Below are 20,952 nucleotides of genomic sequence, written 5' to 3'. Positions count from 1 at the left end.
ACATCACACAGGAAGGCGTCCAGGCGGGTTTTGAATGTCTCCAGAGGAGACTCCACAGCGCTCCCGCTGCAGACGCAGCCTGGAAGGAGAGGCAGAGAGCACACAGGGCTGGTCTGCAGGCGTAGGGCCCCCTCCTCACTGGGGTGCCAGGCTGCCCAGCAGGACCCTCATCCTTCCCACGCCGGTGCAGCTCTGGCAAAAGCCCCCAGGCAAGCAGAAAGTGAGGCCTCAGTCCCAGTGTTGTCCGATAAAGATCTTCCTGGGATTTGTAAAAGCCTAAAGCAACATCAGATGTTACTGAAGAGTCTCCTCTTCCTGCTCTGGCCGGGGTCAGCTGGTGCCAGGGCAGGGGTTGTGAGGTTGTCCTCCCTGGCACTCTGGTGCTGCTTGGCTCCGCTGCTCTGCAGCAGCCGAGGGACACTGGTGGCTCCCAGGCATCCGGGTGGTCCCAGAGCCACAGGTCCTGGACATCCTGGACACCTCAGGGGTTGTGAAGAGTAAAAAGTGAGGTTTCTGATCCTTATGGTCACAGGACAGAGCTTGAGATGTAAACCCCAAAGTCTTAGTCAGACAATACAGAAAAAAAAATCCATGTTTTTAAGCCTCCATGTTTTGAGCCAGTCTCCAAATCTGTCTCCTTGCTGCCCAAAGCCCTGGAGTTCAATCAAAGGAGCCCTCACCTCTGCAGGAGCAGAGCAGGTGGCCAGCAGACATCTCAGCCACTGGCAACCTCTCCTTCCACTCATCTTTTTCAGGACTTCCCACCTCACCATGGGCTGAGGAACCCCTCAAAGGTCTGATCACCTGCACCACCCCTACAAGACCCACTCAGTGGCAGATTTCTTCAGCCTTCTGCTTGAAGGTCATAGCCAGGCTCCGTGCTAGAAAACCACGATGAGTATTTGGGAGCAGCTCCTGACACGTGCTGTCCTGTTCAAAGAGCAGACACAGGGAAGAGGAGTGGACTGCAGTCGACAGATTTAGCCTCGGGAGTGAGAGGAGGTATAGGGTGTGAGGGCCTGGCCCACCCTTTTACAACATCTGCCGAGCGGGGACCGTGATTCAAATACCTGCAAAGCACAGGGCATGAGAGCAGAGCAGCAGAGGCCAGGTCCTCAGCAGCTCCTCTGGAGTCAAGGCCTAAAAGGGGTGTCAGCTTCTGTATGAAGATAGTCCTCATCAATCAGTTCTCATCAAACCAGGCACTGTTTTTATTTTCCTCTCCAACAGCTGATTAAGTAGCTGGTGAAGGGAAGACGCGTAATACATCGTCTGGTCAGGACAAGGAGCCAGAGCCTGCTCGCTGTGATGCTTCTGAACAGCTGGAAAGAGGGAGAACGTTTGTTAATATTGGACATGACAGAAATAACCCAGCAATATATCAGAGGGCAGACAGCCTAATGCAGTGAAGGGCAGCATGTGCTGCGAGATACCATTATATTTTAAATAAAATGCTTTGGAAGGTCCCAGATGTCTTCAGATCTTCTGCGACTGGCATGGATGAGGCTGCAGCCTCACTTACCTGATGTCGCAAGCAGGTAATGTTTAGACTTATGTGGGGAAGAGAAGAACAGTTTCCCACACCTCCTTTTCCTTTGGGTGAGCTCAAAGCCACCCAGTTGGCCACTAACCTGCCGGGTCCTTTCTGGGGAGGACAACTGTCACCTGCATGACAGAACATGTCTGGAATTTTCTGTGGGCCACAGCAAAGTGCCACGGCCACAGCTCAGCACCAGACATTGCTGGGGCTAGTAGGGACAGGGAGCAGTTGCCAACAGTTGTGCAACATCTCCCCAGAGCAGCTGCTCTCAGCAGACAAGGGCTGCCAGCATGAAATAAGAAATAAAGCCAGATCATCACTGTAAAAAGGATGCTTTCCTCTATTGGACTTAACATGATTTATTTGGTTTATGCTTCCTTTTGCAAATCAACTGGGAAACTTTACAGATTTGGTGATAATCTGAGGCTCATCTCCATGACAGAATCACAACTGCTGGTCAAATAAAGGAAGTGCTTTCATAATTTAGCAAAGCAAGAGCTATATGAGTAGAAAGAACAGCTATACAGAAAATATATCACCTAACTCTTCTGCCACGTTATATCCCCGTGCAGTTGGATATTTGGGAAGCAGAGAAGTTAACAGCTCGTGTGTAACTTGTCCTGAAAGTGTGAGAGCTGGAATCAGGCTCCTCTATGGATTGATTGACAGGCTGCCTGCCCTGGCATATGTAGCTAAATTGCTTTTGTCTCATTACCTGAGCAGAGACAGGAGCCAGCAGAGCTGTGCAGGGTGCAGGCAGGGGGGGCAGCAGTGGGGAGTGCCTGGGACTGGGACATGGCTGGTGTGCATCTGTGCTGGGGCAAAGGACTGGGCAGGGCCAGCCTCTTCCACCAGTCTGCCTTAGTTTTGCCTTCTTTGACTTTTCTCCTCCATGAAAAAAGACACCAGAGCCACCACTCTGCAACCATGCAGATTTAGCAGTGCATTCACACCCTCAAGTTGCTGCCCAAGGCACTGAACCTGGTGACACACCAGAGGTGTGCTTGTGGGCAGGCTGCAGGGCTGGGCTCCTCTGCAGGGCCTGGGGTCCTCACCAGGGTTCCTCCACAGACCCCAGGAGACAACCATGCACAGACCCCAGACATCCACATGCAGACCCTGGTGCTCAGCAGTGTCCCACCACACCGCGTTTTGCTCCCTGCCTGGTGTCACTTTTTCAGGCCCAGTGTGCAGTGACAAGAGCTGGGAAAGTGGTGGGAAGAGCCTGAGCTGAGGTTTTGCCTGGCTGCCAGGGAAGCACCCACCTCCTCTCCAGTGACCAGAGTACCGAGTGACCATCAGTGGCCTTCAGAATACCACAAATGTCCCTGGCTGGGGAGGGCTGGGACTAGGAACACAGCAGGGAGAGGGAGTAAAAGAGAAGCACTCCCCTGGATGGGGGCTGCTTGCTTAGCTTTAACTTTGTAGCCATTCAATTAAAAATCCATTCTAATAAACGCAGAAGAAAATAAACACATTTTCTAAAAAAATATAAAAATATATATATAATAATCCACAAAGTTCCTGAAATGAGTTTAAAAATATTTATGCTTAAGAGCCTTTTGCTGTGCTGCACCTTGTGTAGCAAGGGCCAAACTGGGTCAGGCTCCCCCGTGGTGGGCAGCCCCCTGAGCTGACCTGTGTTTGGCAGGCAAACACAAATGTAGCCCCCAGGGTCACAGACCCCTCCAGCCTGCAGCCCACGCTGGAGCTGCCCAGGCTGTCCCCATGTGCTCACCTGAGGTCTTGCCCAAATCCCTGCAGTTTGCAGCCACGGTGCAGCAGCAGCCTCAGGACACCCATTTTCCATTGGTTTTGCATGAAGGCTTGGGGCACGCAGCTCAGAGTCCACTGCTAGCCCTGACTTAAAAGCTGCTATTTTTATCGCCTTGGTAAAATACTGACTGCTAGAGCTGGAGGTGAGCTGAGGAATGTAAATATTTAGCAGGCCTGTGTGCAGCTCTGGAGATGCTCTGCCAGCCCGGGTGAGGACTGACGCTGCCCAGCACGCCTGCCCAGCCTGCCGGGGCTGCGGCTGGCACAGGGATGGCTGCACGGGAGCTGGACTGGGCTCTGCAGCACAAACACAGGCAGGTTCCTGAGCAGCAGTGCCTGGCACAGGGGCCTGAGACCATTCGAGTAAGCCTGGTGGCAACGGGGGGCACGGAGCTGGTAACTGAAGCAGAGGAAGAGCAGGGAGAGGAGACAGAGCGCAGTGCTGGGCGCTGGCTCTGCCACAGCCCCGGACGCCCCGCCAGACATCTGGGTTGGGGAGAGGGACCTGTTGTCCTCCCTCCAGCTGGTCCAGCTGCTCCCTCCTCCTGGCAGCGCCACAGAAGGCAGCAGTGCCCACACTGTCCACTTCTACCCATACAGTTTGTCCTGTGGGCATCACTTCACAGCCAGGGAGGACGGGCTGCTCCTGCTCCAGCTCAAGCACCAAAGGGCTTCGTTTTCCTCACTTTCACGTTCTGTGTACTCAGGTAGTTCTTGAATATCTTGGCCACAGCATCTCTGTTCTGCCGGCACTCTTCTGCGCATTCCTTGATTTGCTTTTCTGTTTTCCTGATGGTTTTCCTGCCTTGGCTCAGAGGCTGCTGTCTGCCAGCAGCCAGCTGTGTGCCTGCTGCAGAGCGATGCCAAGCCCCACAGCCCCGACGGCAGCTGGCACAAAGTTCTCTGCACCAGAGACCCCAGACACGTGAGGACACGCGTGTCCCCGTGTGCTGCAGCCAGCCAGTCTCTGTAGACGATGGTTCTGCACCAACACCTGCAGCTGCTCAGCACAGAAAGTAATAAGGGGCTGAGTTTCCTGAAGGCAAAAATGTCTGATGAAAGATGTGGCAGCTTCGGTGAACTCTGCCAATGTCCCCATGTCACACGCCTCTTGGCATCTGGTTTTTCGCCTTGTTCTAATGGGGTGTCTGCCCTCTGCTCCCCAGCACCTGCTGTGGGCACTTTGCATCTCTGTGGAGTGGTTTTTCCTCCACCCACGGTGGCCACCCGCTCTGTCCCATCCCGATGGAGTCCCGTGCCCTGGGGCTCACCCCGGCTGGAGCAGGGGATGCAGGTGGGCAGGGATCAGGGAAGGGATAGACCCACGCATGGAGAAATGAGGCAAAGTACTTAAAAATGCAAACAAGAGTAATTGTCTCTGTGGCAGTGGTTCGGTGGTACTGTGTGTGTGCAAACAGCTGGCATGATCTAATGAGGAGGTGGCTGCATGTGGGTAGAAGTGAAGGGGCCATCAAAGACGTGACCAAAAATATCAAAAGGGAAGATTCTCTCTCGGGGCCTTCTGCAGGGAGAAACGTTTCCACACAAGGTGGCATCTGTCTCCTTCCCTTCCAGCCTTGCTCAGGAGAAGCTAAAAGGCACGTGAAAAATATTCTCTGAAAACTAACTCCTAGCACATAGGATGCATAATTCATCATTAACTCACTCATTAGTGATCATTTGTTTCCTAGGCACTAACAATCAGCGAGGGAAGTAAATTTTGCCGTGATTATCACTGGAATTTAGCAGTGAGGGGCAGGCAGGTCAGATGAGGCCAACAAAAGCTGAGTCACCTCCCCAGTGTCCCTGCTTGGGGACAGACAGGTGGTCGCTTGCAGCCTCCCAAGGCACGGGGAAGGTGCTGGGAGCCAAAGGGGAGCCCTGCCCAGCCCCCCAGCTGCCTGGGGACCCCCAGCCCATGGCAAGCAGAAGCTTCACCTCCTGCTGCAGGTGGGCAGAGAGGTCTCTGTACAGCAGACCTGCCCTGCACTTCGGGTGGAGCTTGATGTTTTGTGCCTGCGATTTTAAATCACAATTAGGGTATTTTAGAATATTTTTCCTACACGGTGCAGACCAGTTCTAGCTCTGCTGATGTGCAACGTGCTTTTGCATTCAAATGCAGGATGCTGAAGAGGCTGCAGGCTTTTTCTTTTGATCCTGACCTTTTAACACAAATAACATGCAAAATGTTATTGCATATTAAAAATACAGTACAGCTAGAAAGAGCCTCTTGCATCAAGTAGTGAGATGGTCATGCCATTGTGGCCCAGCTGAGGTGCGTGGGCTGTGTTGGGCCACTGCCTGTGTCAGCAGGATGGCCTGAGTCTGACAGCCCAACGTGCCCACACTCGTCCCTGGTTCCATCCCAGAGCTGTCCTGGAGCAGGTCCTGTGATTGGTAAACTCAGGGAGTTAATTTTTGACAGGATCTGTCCGGGTTAGCAGACTTCAGAGAACAGCAGAGTTATGAAGGGATTGCAACGACAGTGCCCCTGTTGTGCTTTCTGCTAGAAACTGGGGATCCTGGATCCCGTGGCTTTGGCAAGGGGGCTCCATTTACAGACTGATGCTTCCCAGTCCTCAGCCTCCTCTCCAGTTGCAACAAATACATCACTGGAGGCTGGAGCCAGCCCCAGCCCCAGCCAGCAGCAGAGCTGCCCCAGGCAGCCTAGGGAAGCACAGGGTGCTCCGGGGCAGGGTTGGGCACTGCCACGGGCACCAGAGACCCCAGGCACCCCCAGCCTCAGGCACCCAAACTCTGGGCACCCCCAGGCTCCCCCAGCCCCTCTGCCCAGGCAGAGCTGCTGTGCAGAGCCTGGGATGTGCTGCAGTGCAGTGCTGCTGTTGCTCTGCTCCCATTGCAGGGCACAAAGGGCCATTCCTGCCAGAGGCACCAGTTAATGTTTATCCCGGTACTGAGTGGAAGTTAAAGTTTCAGCATTTCTCCTACAATCAGGGCTGGGTAGGGGTAGGAGCAGTCTTCAGTGTGTCAAAGCACTGTGCTCCAATTTCAGCTTCTAAGAAACAGCCTTTTGTAATATAAAAAGAAATATATTTCAAAGTAATGAAGTTCCTACATGGCAACCTGGGCATCATGTTCTGGAAATGGCAGCTTGGGATGGCATTAATGGATCATATTTTGTTTGGGTATCTTGCTGATGTGGAAATCCATCAAACTGGGCTGTACGTGATGGCTGGTTCTGGGTCAGAGACATGATTTATCTGGATTCCTGCCCCATGAAGTTTAGCTACTGTTAAAGGTCCTGTTTCAAAACCATCAGAAAAAATCACATCAATACTTACCAAACGCTGCTGCTGCTGCCATGAAGTGAATTTTCACATGCCTGAGTTGCAGGAAACAGAATTCCTTGTGCCACAAATGGATTTTGATACAGCATGAAGAAATCCAGGAGAGTGCTCCTTCTGCAGCTAAACCTGCCTTCCTCTTTAGGCACGTGGCAGCCTGTGCAGGGACGTCCTGAGTTCCTGGGATGGCTTATACATATCTAACTAACATGCAGGTTTGCAGAGCAGCTGGACTGATGGCATTAAACTGAATTGCTGAAATAACAGAAAATACAAATATGTATAGGCCTGTTATTGTGTCCAAGCCTGCAGGTGAGGCCTGACCTCACACAACAGCCCTAATTCAGACAGTGGCTGGCCCAGGCCACCTCCTCAATCCCTTCCAGCCTGGCTATCCCATGGCTGAGCGTTCTCCAGAAGCTGCACCGTGGGGCCAACACCTGCCCAAGTAAGCAAGATGCTGCAATGCTCAGGCCCTGTGCAGAGAAAGCCACCCCTGGCACTGATCTGTGGCCCCTGCCACCACCCTACCCAAACCTCCCTGCCCTCCTTGCTGATGGAAGCACAAATCTCTTCTCTGCCTCAACCACCAGCGGATGGGCTCATGGGCAGGGTCACCTGGCCAAGGACAATCCCCTCTCCTGTGCTGCTCAGTCACCCTTGGGGGCTGAGACCCCAGCCCAGCCTCCTATTGACTCACTCACAAGACTTTTTCTGGCTTTTTGTTTTCCTCTAAAGGCTCCATTCTACCCATCCTGCACCTCACGTGCAGGCTGAGCCCGAGCCACAGAGCAATTATCAGCTCTGCAATTATCAAAATATATGGTCTTCTATTTTTCTGAGTTGTACAGGGCAAATGATCAACCCACTTCTCTCTGCCCTGGCTTCATGTGTTGTTTGTTCAGCTTTCTAATTAATTTCTAGTTTGAATGGCTAAGAACCTCATCTGTTTAAAATGCTTGATTTTATCACAATAGACTGTTTTGAGCACTTCCAGTCCTCTCTGTTTAGTCCAAGAAACGAGGAACATAGAGGTTTTAATATCTTAGGCTAGAAAACAAGGTCAGTTTTGTGGATGACTCTCAGGTGCTGATCTGATCCTCCTCCTCCTTCCTGGACAGCATCACACAACAGGGGCTGCAATGTGACTGCTCTGTAGTACACACTTGGCAAATCTGGAAGAGTTTTAAGATAAACTGTGATTCTTCTGGCATATTTATATGCTTTATTTTACAGTTTTCATTACCATTCTGTAAATGCTTGGCACACTTAAAAAATCAAATGGGATATGCCAAAAGGGTTCTTTCAGAGGGTTATCACCCCCTTGAATGATTGAAACCACTTGTCCTTCAGTTCCACCTCTCCCACAGCACCAGAGGTGGCTTAAGCCCAGAAATGCCTTGTCTTAGTGTGCCAAGGAGGCATGAACAGTGCCCCCCATCTCCAGCCATCAGAGTCACTAGGGCTGGATGAGGAAGGGATCTCACAGGTCAGCTGGCCCATGTCCTCCCACCTGTAGGTAAGGGGGTGTTGATGCAGAAGAGCCACAGTAATCAAAAGTCCACCTGAGCCCTGCTGGCAGGGTAGGGCAGGAGCAGGGCTGACCACCAGCACCTCATGGCCTTGGCCCTCACACAGGTACCTGCACAGAGCCTGCTGGGCTCCTCCTGACCTGCCATCCCAGCAGCCAGGGCCAGGCACAGGGATGCCCTTCCCAGACATCTGTGGGAGCACTGCCAACAGCCCAGCTTCTCCCACCCTCCTCCAGGGGCCTGGAGGGCACAGCACTCCTTCCATCTTCCAAATGCAGCTCACAGGGCTGGAGGGACCCTTACAGACCCATGTCCAGTCAGTTTTACCCCTTTTCAGCCTCCAGCTTGCTAAATCCCTGCCTTCATGGACCAGGAGATTCCAGCAGAAGTCTTGCAGTGTTTGGTGTTTTTAAGCCTTAAAAACCTTGGTGAAGCTGTGAAGCAGCAAGATCACTTACTTGCATTAAGGTCCTTGGTCCTCTGAGTTGCAGAGAAAGGCAACAATAGGTGCTGAAGGCTACAAGATACCCATTTGATTTTCATGTTATTATTTCTGACCCTCTGGTGCTTCTCTCCAGCTTGTGGTCTCAGCCTGCCCAGTGCTGGCAGGGTGGCTGGGGGCTCAGTGGGACAATGGGCTGGGGAGGGTGCAGGACAAACCCTCCTCCAGCCTGCATGGAGGAGAAGGGGAAAGGCCATGGGGGACACATGGTCAAGGATGAGAAAAGAGATGAGTAAAAAGAGAGAAATCATGGTAAATAGAGGGAAAGGGAAAGGAACTGCCTGAAAAGGAAAAAAAAAACCAACACAAACACATTTGAAGCCTGCTTGGTGGAACTGGGTGTGGGGAGCAGGGATGCTGAGGAAGGGCAGGGATGGTTTTGCAATACTCCTGCAAGTGCATCCATGAAGCACTGGAACACACAGCCAGCAGGACCAGGACACCTCTCTGAAAGCAGTATTTATTCTCTTTATGTGTTTCCATCTCAATAGAGTTGGGCAAGGTGAGACCTGGACACCTCATTTTAAAATAATGGAGCCAGCGTGGGTTTGCCATTGCCCAGAGGCCTCCAGTTCTCCACGGGGTGCAGGAAACTGCCCCAGCAGCCGTGCAGAGAAGACCCAGATCCTAACAAACTCAGCAGGCAGAGCAAAGCAGCAGCTCCCACCAGGCACAGCCACGCTGGGGACAGGGCTGGGCTGTGGTGGCCAAACCTCCACATGTGGCCTGAAGAAAAATTGTTTCTCGTCCTATTTTTGAGCTGTGATTGGGCTCGACAAGCACAGTGGCTTTGTGAACTCTGCTCAGGCCCTGCCTCGTTTGGCTCCCTGTGGTCGAAATCTCCTCCCAGCCCTCCCTCCTCCTGCCTGCACCCACAGGCACCAGCGTCTGCAACGTGCACCCACAAGCCCAGAGAGGGGAAGACAAAGGGATAAAAATACCTGTGGGGAAAAAAGGGGGAGAGGGGAAATAAAGAAACCCCCCTACCCAGAAAAGAAAACCACAACAAACCAGGCACCATCTGGATCAGAGGCTGGAGAGCAGGGAGGCACGAGCAGGGAGGGAGCAAGCTGAGGAGCTCTGTCCTCCTGCAGCCCTGGCCAGGGCCAGCTGGGCTGGAGCCACCTCAGACAGAGGTGCATGGGGGGACAATGGGGTGGCTGGATCCGGGCACCCTGTGCCCACCAGCATGGGAGCCCAGCTACAGGATGGAGCCAGGCAGCAGTGACAGTTCCAGTGAGGACGTGCAGCAGCACCACCACCACCGTGCTCACCCAGGAACTGCCCCGTGGGAACCCTCATCCCCCACGGGGTGCAGGAGCCCTGCTCTGCAGCTGAGACCCTGAGGAGCTGGTGGGGCCTGGCAGGAGAGGGGGTGATCTCTGGAGCAGGAGGCAGCAGGACACCAAGGCATGGTCCTGACACGAGAGAGCACGGGAGCCACCACCTCATCAGGCACCGCCGGTTCAGGGTGTGTGAGCACTGGGAAGGTTTGCTCAGGGCAGGCACTAAGGGTCCCACAGCCACGGTGGTGGTTCACCCTGAGCCTGCCCATCGCCCCTGGGACAGGAGAGGACAGCCCCAGACACCAGAGATGGGGACTGTGCCAGTGCCAGGACAGCAGCTCCTTGCCCAGAGGTCTCCTGGTGGCACAGCAGGGGGCCTGGCAGAGCCCACGGGCTGTCCTGCCCTTCCCTGAAGCCTTCGAGGAGCAGCTCACATGAATGCAAGGTAGAAACTAACCCAGCCTGGGCACGGGGTCTCTGCCTCCAAGCAATCCTGCCACTGATCTTTCCTCTCACTTTAATTTCCATCCTGATCCTGCATGCAGGCACGAAAGGAACGCTGCGTTTGGAGAAGCAATGTGCCAAAACCAATGTTTGCTGTTGAAGCTGATGGTCTCTGCTGGGCCAGGGCAGGAAGGTGACCAGGAAGGGCACCAATGAGCAGCACAGCAGGAGCCAACATGCTCTGCTCGAGGCTACAGCGTGAGCATGGAGGGAAAAGTGACTCAGCCTCATCCACAGCTCCAAGAATCATTCCTGCAATGAATATGTTCAGTGCTCAGTCCCTCTGCCCCAGCAAACAGGGACCTCTCTACAACACAGGGACTGGTGGATCAGCAGTTCCTCAAATAGCTACAAGTCAGACAGCCAATTTCTGCCTGAAATAAGGGGGTTTATGGCAATGTTTCCCCTCAGGGAAAAACATGTCCTGACAAGCTGCAGTTACTCGCATGCCCCGAGGATCTGTGGTGCTGGGTTTCATCAGAGAGCATTTTGCTGGCTTCTCCCAAAGCCAGGAGCAGATTTATACCAGTGATAAACAAAGCAAAACAAAGAACCAGAGCGCACAGATCATAGAAATCTACATTTTGCCCACCTTGTTTGCACTCCTGGATCTGCAGCACGGGGAAGGGCCGGGCAGGGGTCCGGAGAGGGAAGGCTCTGTCCTGTTGGCACAGCGCCTCGTTGCTGTCAGGGAAAAGCTCTCCCAGGTGCTTTTTCTGCTCCTTCCTGCCAATTGCCAGAAATCATTACTAGGGGAATACACCAGACATTGCTTAGGTTGTGGATGTTCATAAGTTCTCTGCTAACAAACCAGAGCTGCTAACCTGAAGGTGACACTAAAGCCCTGGTGTGAGCAGAGGCTCGCAGGCACTGCCCTGGAGCCTGCTCCTGCCACCAGCACCACCTGTCCCTGCTGCCCAGCCCCAGGCCCTGCAGGGGTGTGGGGGCTGCTCCCCAGCCTTGGGGGGCAGCTCCCTTACCAGCAAGCCTCAGCGAGCCTGGTGGTGCAACCATGGGAGGGGAGATGGGAAGGAGCTGGCTGGAGGAGCTGCTGGGGCGCTGTGAGCAGGCAGGGCAGCAGCTCGGGCAGGAGGCAGCAGGTGGAACGTCTCTGCCTGCAAGGCTGGCGTGTGGCTGCCTGCTCTGAAATAGCGCCGAAGACGATGAGGTGTTGGATGGGTGCAGCAGTGCTGGCTCTCCCAGGCTCCTCTCTTGCTGAGAGCCTGTCTAGATTGCCATATGTTATCCTGCCATATACTTCATCGGGCTTTATTTGTCATCCTTTAGCACATATGCTTACAGCTCTACTGCCTGGCACTCAAAGTGTGAATTTAGCTCCGAATCAGTCACAAACAAACACTTGTTCAGGGCAACAGTCTCTGCTTCTCACCATCCCCTCTTGCCAGTCCTGCCTCACAAAAGAGGCAAAGTCAGGCAGTTGGACTGCACAATCATTGTAGGTCTCTTTCAACTAAAAACGTTTTCTATTCTGTTCTGTTCCTGCAGCCTCTCTGAGGCAAGCAGGGGAAACCCTGCCTGCAGTGCACACACTGCCCTGCAGTCGGTGAGAGAAGAACAGACAAGCTTCCGTTTGGGATATATTTAAAGCCATCCTAAAGGAGAATAACCACAGGAAGAATAACCACAGAGGAGGAAATCAAACACGAGGGATTTCTGCAGGGGCCAGGCAGCGAGCTGGCCAGCACAGAGGCAGGCACCAGAACCTGTGCAGCTGCTGTCCCTTCCCTTCAACATCAGTTCTGGGAAGCCAAAAGCACAAGTCACCTGTTTCCCTCAGTGCAATCATGCTTACTTACCAAGAACATGCTTGTTCCTCTTACCTTGAACACAGCAGGGACAAACACCATCAGGAACATTGCCTGCTGGCCATTTCTCAGCCTGCCTTCCCAGGCAGAGTGATGGCTCCAGATTTCCTTCTTTGCTGGCTCAGCAGGACCACCCTCCAGAGTCTTACCCCAGATGTGGGGTGCAGGGGCCTCCAGGCCAGGCCAGGGGGGTGCAGCATCACTGGCCACCAGGCAGGGATGTCACCAAGGGCAGCTGGCTGCACTAGAATATTCCTTTTAGTTCCTAAGGAAATACGTAACTTCAGAAGCTACCCAGGTGCTCCAGGAAATTATCTTCTCATGAGACATTTTATGAACCACGCAGGTGCAGACCTTGGCAGGTGTGTCCAAAAATACTTGGCCATAAAAGGCAGAGAAGGAGCAGACATGGAAGTGCAGTAGAGCAGCCTCTGCCCAGGGGAGCGCGCTGGCGTGGGGCCACACACACTCCTGCCCCACCATGGGGTCACTCGTGTGACAGCACCTGTCTGTCCATCCATCCATCCATCCATCCATCCATCCATCCATCCATCCATCCATCTGCCATTCTGCCAAATCCTGCCTTTCCCTCCAGCACCCCGAGCACTTGCTCCCCAGTGGATCCCCTCGGGGTTGGGGATTACAAGTCAGCGCTGGAGCTGCTGGAAAACCACGGAGCGGAGCGAGGGGCTTGTGCCATTCTTCCCATACCAGCCATGTCTGCTCCACATGCAGGGAATTTCTGTGCCTGCTTGTCAGAAGGACTCACCTGGGCTCAGTGCACAAGCTCTTCCTTCTCCCTCGAGCCCCATCAGCAGTAACACAGGCCCCACGTGCCAAATTAGCCCCTTAATGATAGCAGGTCAGCAGCCTGGCTTTGGCCCCTGCATTCGTGTGGGCAGTGGGCTCGTGGCCAGGACAGGGGCAGAAGCCGGCATTCCCTCCTTGCTCTGCTCCTCCTGGCATTTTCAGCAGGAAGCAAGGGTGCCTGAGGTGGGCACAGGGCAGGGAACCTGCATCCCCCCTCCAAACAGGCAAATCCCTAGGAAAACTGAGCCATCATCTCACCTTCCCCAGAACATTCACAGCTGCCAAAGGTGAGCAGCAAACCTTCCCGTTGCATTCCTACATCATGTAGTGCTCAATGGACACAACTGTAAATAACTGCATGACAATCACTGCAACGTGCCTGAAACACTGAGTTTTGGGCTGAAAACCACAACAATTGCAATAAGTGACCTGGGCAGTTTGGGGCTGCAGGAGGAAGATGTGTGTGTGTCCCTAAAGTTTTCCTGTGTGCCTCCTGGTGCGATCTGGTGTGCTCCAAAAGGAAAAAGTCTTCAGCTTCTTACTTTTCAGGAGTGCTGTGGAGTGTCAGCCTTTGGCAGGCATAAGCTAACAGCATCCAGGGAGGGGAAGACTTCATCAGAGCAGAGCAATCATTCCAGCCTGACTTTGGTACGACTCCAGCAAGGCTGCAATACCCATAAGGGCTCTGCTCCCATCCTTCCTCAGACCTATCCTGATCCTGTCTTAGGCAAGATACCCAGTTCACATTTTTCTGTGCCACTGGGGACAGCCCAGGAGGAGCCTCCGGCTGCCGAGGGGCAAAGGGGAGCGGCCACAGTTGGTCCGGGGCGCCGCAGGAAGCCACAGAGGGTATTTAACCCCTGCGGAGCCCTCCAGAGCCCTTCGGAGCAGCCCGACAGCTGGAGACCCAGCGGGGAGCTGTGCTGACCTCTGCTGCACAGCACCCACGGCCGGAACAACAGGGTACTCCGGGTGAGCAAGGGCAGGGTCTGCATCTCTTCTAGTAAGACAAGAAAAATGTTCTCTGGGTCTTGTTTAAGCCTTATTTGTAAAATCGACCTGTATTGTTACTTAGTTGGTTTCCATCTATTAAAACAGGTGGGCAGGGAAGGCAAACTGGCCTCCCACTGCCTGCAGAATCTGAATTTAATTTGCACTTGTATTGCTAGGCAGTTATTTAGGGCACTACAAATAATAAAAGCCTGAATTGCTAGGAGCTTAATAAGCTGTCACATACAGAACAGCACAGTACATTAGCCTCTAGATATTTCTGGCAGAATTATATGACAGAAAGAGCTCAGGTGAGCTAAGGTTGCCATTGACAAAATTGATGAGAAATATCAAGACACATTTGTGCCAAGCAGGCAGAAGTAGCAGGGCAGGTGTCAGAGGTTACCAGCAGTGATGGGTGTGAGGAGCAGGACAGCTCGTGTGACAGGAGGGCTCGGGCAGACAGGCAGCCTCCCCAGACACCAGGCAGGGCTGATGTGCCTGTCCCTTCCCTGACACCAGGGCCATGCAGCAGCTCCCAGGCCCTGTCCCTGCTACCCCTGACCCATCCTCTCCCCATCTCCCCACAGCAGTGGGTTTGTCCACATAAAAACCCACGTCTGGACTCAATGGAGGGGGACATTCTGTATCACTTGGACTTGGGAACAAAGATGCACTGGCAATGTTTGGGGACATCAAGGTAAAGAGGAGGTGCCAGAGCCAGGCAGGAGCTCCCAGCCCCTCATCCCACAGCTCTGCTGTCCCACGTCAGGGCCCTGCTGCTGCCAGTGCTGACCCCAGGGACAGGATCTTGCTGCTCTGCAAAGGGACTCAGCCACCCAGGGCAGCCCAGACAGGGAGGGTGTCTGTCCTTGCTTGTTTTGGGCAGAAATCCGGATAGAAAATGATCCTTTTCAAAACCTGCAGTTCCATAAAGCCTGATTTTGTATTGGCCCCCACGTTAGAGGATAGAAGGAAGAAGCATTTGTCGAAAGCATCTGAACATCATCGACTGGAGACAAGGGAAAGAGGATGCTGTATTTTTGGCTGAGACCTGCTGCCAGAACCAGCCTGTCGCGACCACGTTCCCGTTCTTCACCCGCAGCGCTTCCCCGCAGCGCAGGGCGGGGCCGGAGCCCCCAAGGCCGCCCGGCAACGCTGCCCTTGCAGCCCCGTCCTGCTCCCCCCCGACACGCTGCCGGCAGTTTTCCTTTTAATATGCAAAATGTGTCCTTTCTCTCCCTGACTTGAAGGCCCCCGTGTCATCAGCGGTGCTCGCTAATTGCAGTCGGCACTGTTGATAGGATAAATTAAATGACAAGCTACCCTAACATCTGGTTTTGCTTTCCTGTCAGTAGGAATACTAACAGCTTGAATTTGCTGAATTATTTTACGTTTACTTGGCCTGGGATGCAAGTACGTGCAGTTGTCCAGCTGTCTTTAATCACCACCTTCCAGCAGCAACAGTTTGGTTCTAACATTCATTCCTGGCTGCGGGGCCCTCGGTTGCTCTGATGTCCCCGGGCTGCCTGCAAGGAGGTGGCACCTGAGACGCCCTCCAGCGCAGCGAGCCCGAAATGCCGGCACTGCCGTGTCCCCGCGCAGCAGCTGCTGCTGCAGGAGCCGGGGCTGCGGGGCTGCGGGGCTGCGGGGCTGCGGGGCGCGGGGCTGCGGGGCTGCGGGCAGAGCGGGGCTGCGGGCAGAGCGGGGCTGCGGGCGGAACATCCCCCCTCGGCAGGAGCTGAGCCCGCCTGCCCTGCCCGCCCCGGGGCCCCTCTCCCGCCTCCGCTTCCCGCAACGCCCACCCGCAGGCTTCCTCCCTCCTTTCAGTTTGCAGCCCTTGCCAGCAGCACCACCTTCCCGCCACGGCGAAGCTGGGGCAGGGCTTCTTACACGGGTGCGTAGCGAGAGGACAAGGGGCAGCGGTCTGAAGCTTAGAGGGGAGATCCGGGTTGGACTTTACAAAAAAGTTCTTCCCTGTGAGGGTGGTGAGACCCTGGCCCAGGTTGCCCAGGGAAGCTGTGGCTGCCCCATCCCTGGCAGTGTTGAAGGGCAGGTTGGATGGGGCTTGGAGCAGCCTGGGCTGGTGGGAGGTGTCCCTGCCCATGGCAGGGGGTTGGGATTAGCTGGCCTTTAAAGTCCTTTCCAACCCAAACCATTCTGTGATTCTGTGATTCTTGAAAGGTATTTCTTGGCACCTTATGCAGTTTAAAAATGAGCACACGAGTACTTTGCTCAGCTCAGCAGTCTGACAACTCAAGAGTCAAAGACCACTTCCCACCACACATGACCTATGAGATATTGCTGGAAGTATTACATTGACAGGAGCTCTAAAGTAAAAAACTTGCCTTATTATTATTCTTTATGAGCAGCACTGCACAAAGGACAAGGCAAATACAGGCTGTGCTGGTGGGTGCTCACACCTCTAGGCTCCTGCTGTCATTTCTCCAGGTGTAAGATTAGTCTTAAGTCTAATTCACAGGAGACGTGTCACTCACACAACAGAGCTCACATCTGGTCCCTCCAACAAAACCAAACCAAACCTGACCAACAGAAAAGGGAAACAACCTGACAGGATCCAAGGGGAAAAAAAACCCAAGTTTTGCTATTCCCCAGTCTGGCAGCAGTTGAGACACAGCAGGAAGGAAAGCTGACACTGACCCTCGGCCATGCAGCAGGTCTGTGCTAAGGGAGAAGCCATCAAGCCCCAGGATCACCCCTGCCAGGGGACACAGGGCAGAGCACAACCAGCCCCCCCAAGCACCTCGTGCTGAGCAGCTGCCAACACCATATTTTTGCCAGTTGCTTAGAAACACAAACGAACTCTCACACACCGGAGGCAGGAACGCTGCTTCCTGCTTTGAATATTTACAGCGAGAATAAATTTTTGTGGCATTGGCAAATAAGTCAGGCTGATGCTCCAGAATAACAATATGCAAAATGTTTAGTATTTCCAACCCTTGAGAAGGCAACAGACCAACAGCCTCACAGCCAAAGGGAAACAGCCACAGCCACACCAAGACTGACTGGATGTGTTTCAGGGACGGCGCTTCCCTGCCTGCGCTGCCTTCAGCTCTTCGCAGATGACAACAGAAACAAGAACAGGGGAGGTATTCCCCACAGGGAGACAACAAACCCCACACCAGCAAACACCTCTTGTTTTCAAAGGTAAAGCTGGGAAAAGGACATTGGTTGAGCAATGGAGCAGAACGCTGAAGTGTTCCCATGAGGGAGCGTGGGGCAGCGAGCGGAGGAGGCCTCAACAGCTGGAGATCCTGGAGACCTGCAGTCCTGTGGAGCCAGGGCAGAGGATGGGGAAGGGGCTGGAGCCAGCCCAGGGGAGCTGCAGGCAGCCAGGCACAGGGGACAGAGGGGCTCCACAGTGGGTGCTGCAAGCCAGGAAGCAGGACAAGTGGCCTGCAAGACATGAGGCTTCACACCACAATGGCCTGACCCCAAAAGCTGATTCTCACAGAGAAGCATGAAGCCATCCATTGTCCTTCACACCCATCAACGTGGGCAGAGGTGCTTCAGCATGGGGTGAGGACAGGTCAGAAGCACCCAGAGCAGCTGAGGCTTGGGTTGTCCTCACTCAAATTCACTGCTTCAAGAGTACAGACAGGACATGACAAAGAATGGACACGAGCACATGGTGTAAGGACAGGCAGCACAAGGAGAAGGTCTTGGAGCCACAGCATAAGCCTGAGCTCATTGCAGTCACGTAACTTCACCTGCTGCAGCATCACAGAGAATGACACTTTTCTCTCCTTCCAACAGCATGGGATGGGCATCCCTTCCATTTCCATCATGCTTCACAAACTAATCAAACTGCTGCACCACACAGAGTGCCAAGATGTCACCATTATACGCCTTGGTACTTCTGGAGGCTCAGGTAAGCTACCATGGTCTGTCTTCAGAGCAAATAAAAGCTATTCATAAAAGAAGTCTCAGCAACAGGTCATGCAATTATGAACTTTAGCATCTTGTCAGGTCCCCAAACATCAAACAACATAATTGTTTGGGGTTAACACAGAGCGAGCTTCTAGTGACTGGCTTAGCAGAGCACATTTACATAATGAACAAAGCCTTTGAATTCTAATAATTTGGTATAATTTCTCAAACAAAAAACACTTAACTAGAAGTCACTCATGCTTTGAGATCCTCCTGGCTGTCCTGGTGCCTGAACTCCACTGGTGGGACCCCATGCCTGCACAAGCTGGTGGCAGGGCACGATCTCTGCAAGCCAGAAGCAATTAAACCACAATTGCTCAGCATGTTCCCACCATCACTCGTGTGCCAGTTCTGTACATATCACTTGTACTTCTGTGCTGCTGCATGAAGTTCAATTATTCTCTCACATCTGTTTCACTCACTAAAAAGAACAACCCCACCATCACACACATACCTGTGGAGATTTTCCTGTCATGCTGAAGTTTTGCAGCAGGTCACACATGTTGTGAGCTCTGGCTTAGCCTCAGCCATTGGTTTCACAGGGATCAAGGCTGGGTCTGCTGTGATCACTGGCATGGCAGTGGACTCCTCCTTTAAGCCACAGTTTGAGCAGGATGATGTGGTGGGGAGCACTGAGCTGGACAAGAACCTCATGGAGGAGCTACTCACCTGCAGCAAGGAGATTCCTGACTTTCCCACGCTCATCAAAGCCTAAGAAGGGCTGCAGGAGCAGTCCCACCTGATACGTTATAGCTGGGCAGCTCAGAGCAGGGTGCTCCTTCAGAACACACGGTACTTTGCTAATTGGTCTCTTGTGCATCTGGCAGTTAATATTTTTAACATCACCTGCAAGGGCAACACTTCTGCAGCTGGTGGTGGATCAAGAGCGGAGATCCACCCAGCATTGGTAGCTCCCTGGGACAATGCTGATGACCAGGGGACTCTGCTGCCCCTGGTCCAGCTGTCACACAGGAGCCACGTGCAGTTGCAGACCCTCCCAAAGCAGGAGGCCAGGAGCTGCTTCCTGGCAAAGGGAACAGCCCGAGGGCCACAAGCCTGTCAGGAGCCCAGCAGATGGGATACACTGTTGTTTCCTACAAGATCGTAACTTCAGAACTACCAAACACTACAAAATGTCAGCAAGTGGGTGATATTTACATAAACAAACTTTGGCTCCTCTGGAAGTGTTTCCTTTGCAAAATTAAATGCTGATTGTACAGTAGATGAAATGTAATAAATGAAGAATTAATAATCTGAGGACTATTTATAAATGTTTGGATCTGCTTGCAAATACGGCCGGCTGTGTATTGCTCAAGGCCATGTTTTATTTAAACAAAAAGCTATTTGAGAAGATAACAGCAGGAACAGCAACACAACGAAGCACCCTGCTCAGGGTAGCACACCACAGGTATCCATCTTGCTTGCATCTAGGGCTTTACAGACTGTGAGAGAAGTCGCTGCTCTGGGCGCGGGTCTGCTCCGCGGAGCCAGGTGAGCTGCAGGACAGCCAAAGCCAGCAGTGGAGTTACAGCAGGGGGCTGGGACGGGTGCCCATGCCTGGACAGACCAAGTACAGCATCAGGTCCTGCCTGCATGATGCTCGGGGGCTGTGGTGGGAGCCCAGTGCCCAGACCCAGCTCCCTGGCCAGCACCAGTGCCACCCAAGCTGGGAATGTTGCCCACAAGCAGCTCCAGCTGCCTGACATCCGTGGCAGCCCTTCAGAAAAATTAAGCCTAAATTAAGGGGGTTTTGTGATTAAGTGATTTGGTACTTTTTGGATTTAACCTGGCAGAGCTTCACAGCACATGTACACCATGGACCCCCAAGGAGCTCTGGTGACTTGCCCTGCAGCTTGTAACTACCCCTGTACCCAGCACCTCAGGGCTTGCTCACCCTTCGGACAAATGTTAAAACCTGTGTAATCTTCCCCTCTTTACAGAGATACAGTGCATTGACTTTAAACACTGAGGTTAACATGAGTCAAGCATTCAAAGGAAATCTTGGTTGGCTCCAGACAACATGCAGGCACTGCTGGGCTTTCCCTGTGAACCTACAGCCTGTGACTGTACACCCATGAGGGCCAGCACTGACAATTCTCTGCTTCCTTCCAAGGTCAGGGGAGAGCAGATGGAGCATTGTGCTCTTTCTCCAGAGAAAAAAAAGTTGCAGTACTTGAAAAGAGCTTATCACACCAGTGTGAGGAACATCGAGACGGAGTTGACAGCTCTGGCTGCCCTGTGCACAAACCTGAAGCTGGTTTCACCAACCTGCACGTTTTCCATGCTCCACTGTTACAAGAAAATCCCTCTGAAAATCCCACTCTGGCCTCACCGTGTCAGTAACAAGCCCTGAGCTGTGGCTGCAGCAAGCTGGCACAGACTCACCAGTGTAGGTGGACTTCTGCTCAGTCTGTTCCCTGAAAAACAACAGACATGAAGACAGTGACAAGACACCGCCTCAAAATCACTGCCCAGAAATCACTGTCCTTTCCTTCAGAAACAAATGTCTGCTTCATTTAAACTTTTTTTTCATAAATGTCTTGGTATATATAAAAGATGACATCTATAATCTGAAAAGATTTTGCACCACTGAATGTATCTTGTAGATTTGTTTTTAAAGGCAGGGGAAAAAAAATGCATTAACTGCCTTAAGTTTGGGATCTTCCATTTCTGGGAAGCAGTCTCACAGCCATCTGGTCTCCAAAAGAGGGGGGAAGCAATGCTGGTCTCCCCTGCAGGGACATGCAACAAGTTGTGAAGCTGGCCAAATATGTTTTAAAAATACTGAGTTACCCCAAATGAGATACGAAAATAAAATGCACAAACACACAGAGAACTGTAATTGCAGCACGAGCATGCCAAAGCTCACTCCAGAAGCCATGCAGCTCCCACGGCTCTTGGGCAGCCTCTTTGGCATTTCTCCCTCAAAA

At 53.0% G+C, this 20,952-nt stretch overlaps 1 protein-coding gene across 1 annotated transcript; it reads left to right on the top strand.

Annotated features, from left to right (window-relative positions):
• The first annotated feature begins 14,364 nt into the window (after positions 1–14,364).
• On the top strand, positions 14,365–20,792 carry UPP2 (uridine phosphorylase 2). Its single transcript, XM_051623125.1, is given in 7 exon segments — positions 14,365–14,382; positions 14,662–14,746; positions 14,749–14,771; positions 17,849–17,963; positions 18,565–18,731; positions 20,108–20,179; positions 20,181–20,792. Coding segments are annotated over 7 exon segments (675 nt in total). The 3' UTR covers positions 20,376–20,792.
• The last annotated feature ends 160 nt before the right edge of the window (positions 20,793–20,952 follow it).

This window comes from Apus apus, chromosome 6 (assembly GCF_020740795.1).
Source record: "Apus apus isolate bApuApu2 chromosome 6, bApuApu2.pri.cur, whole genome shotgun sequence".
Lineage (NCBI taxonomy): Eukaryota > Metazoa > Chordata > Aves > Apodiformes > Apodidae > Apus > Apus apus.
The sequence above is the reverse complement of the archived record's forward strand: the minus strand, read 5'-3'. Positions and strand labels throughout refer to the sequence as shown.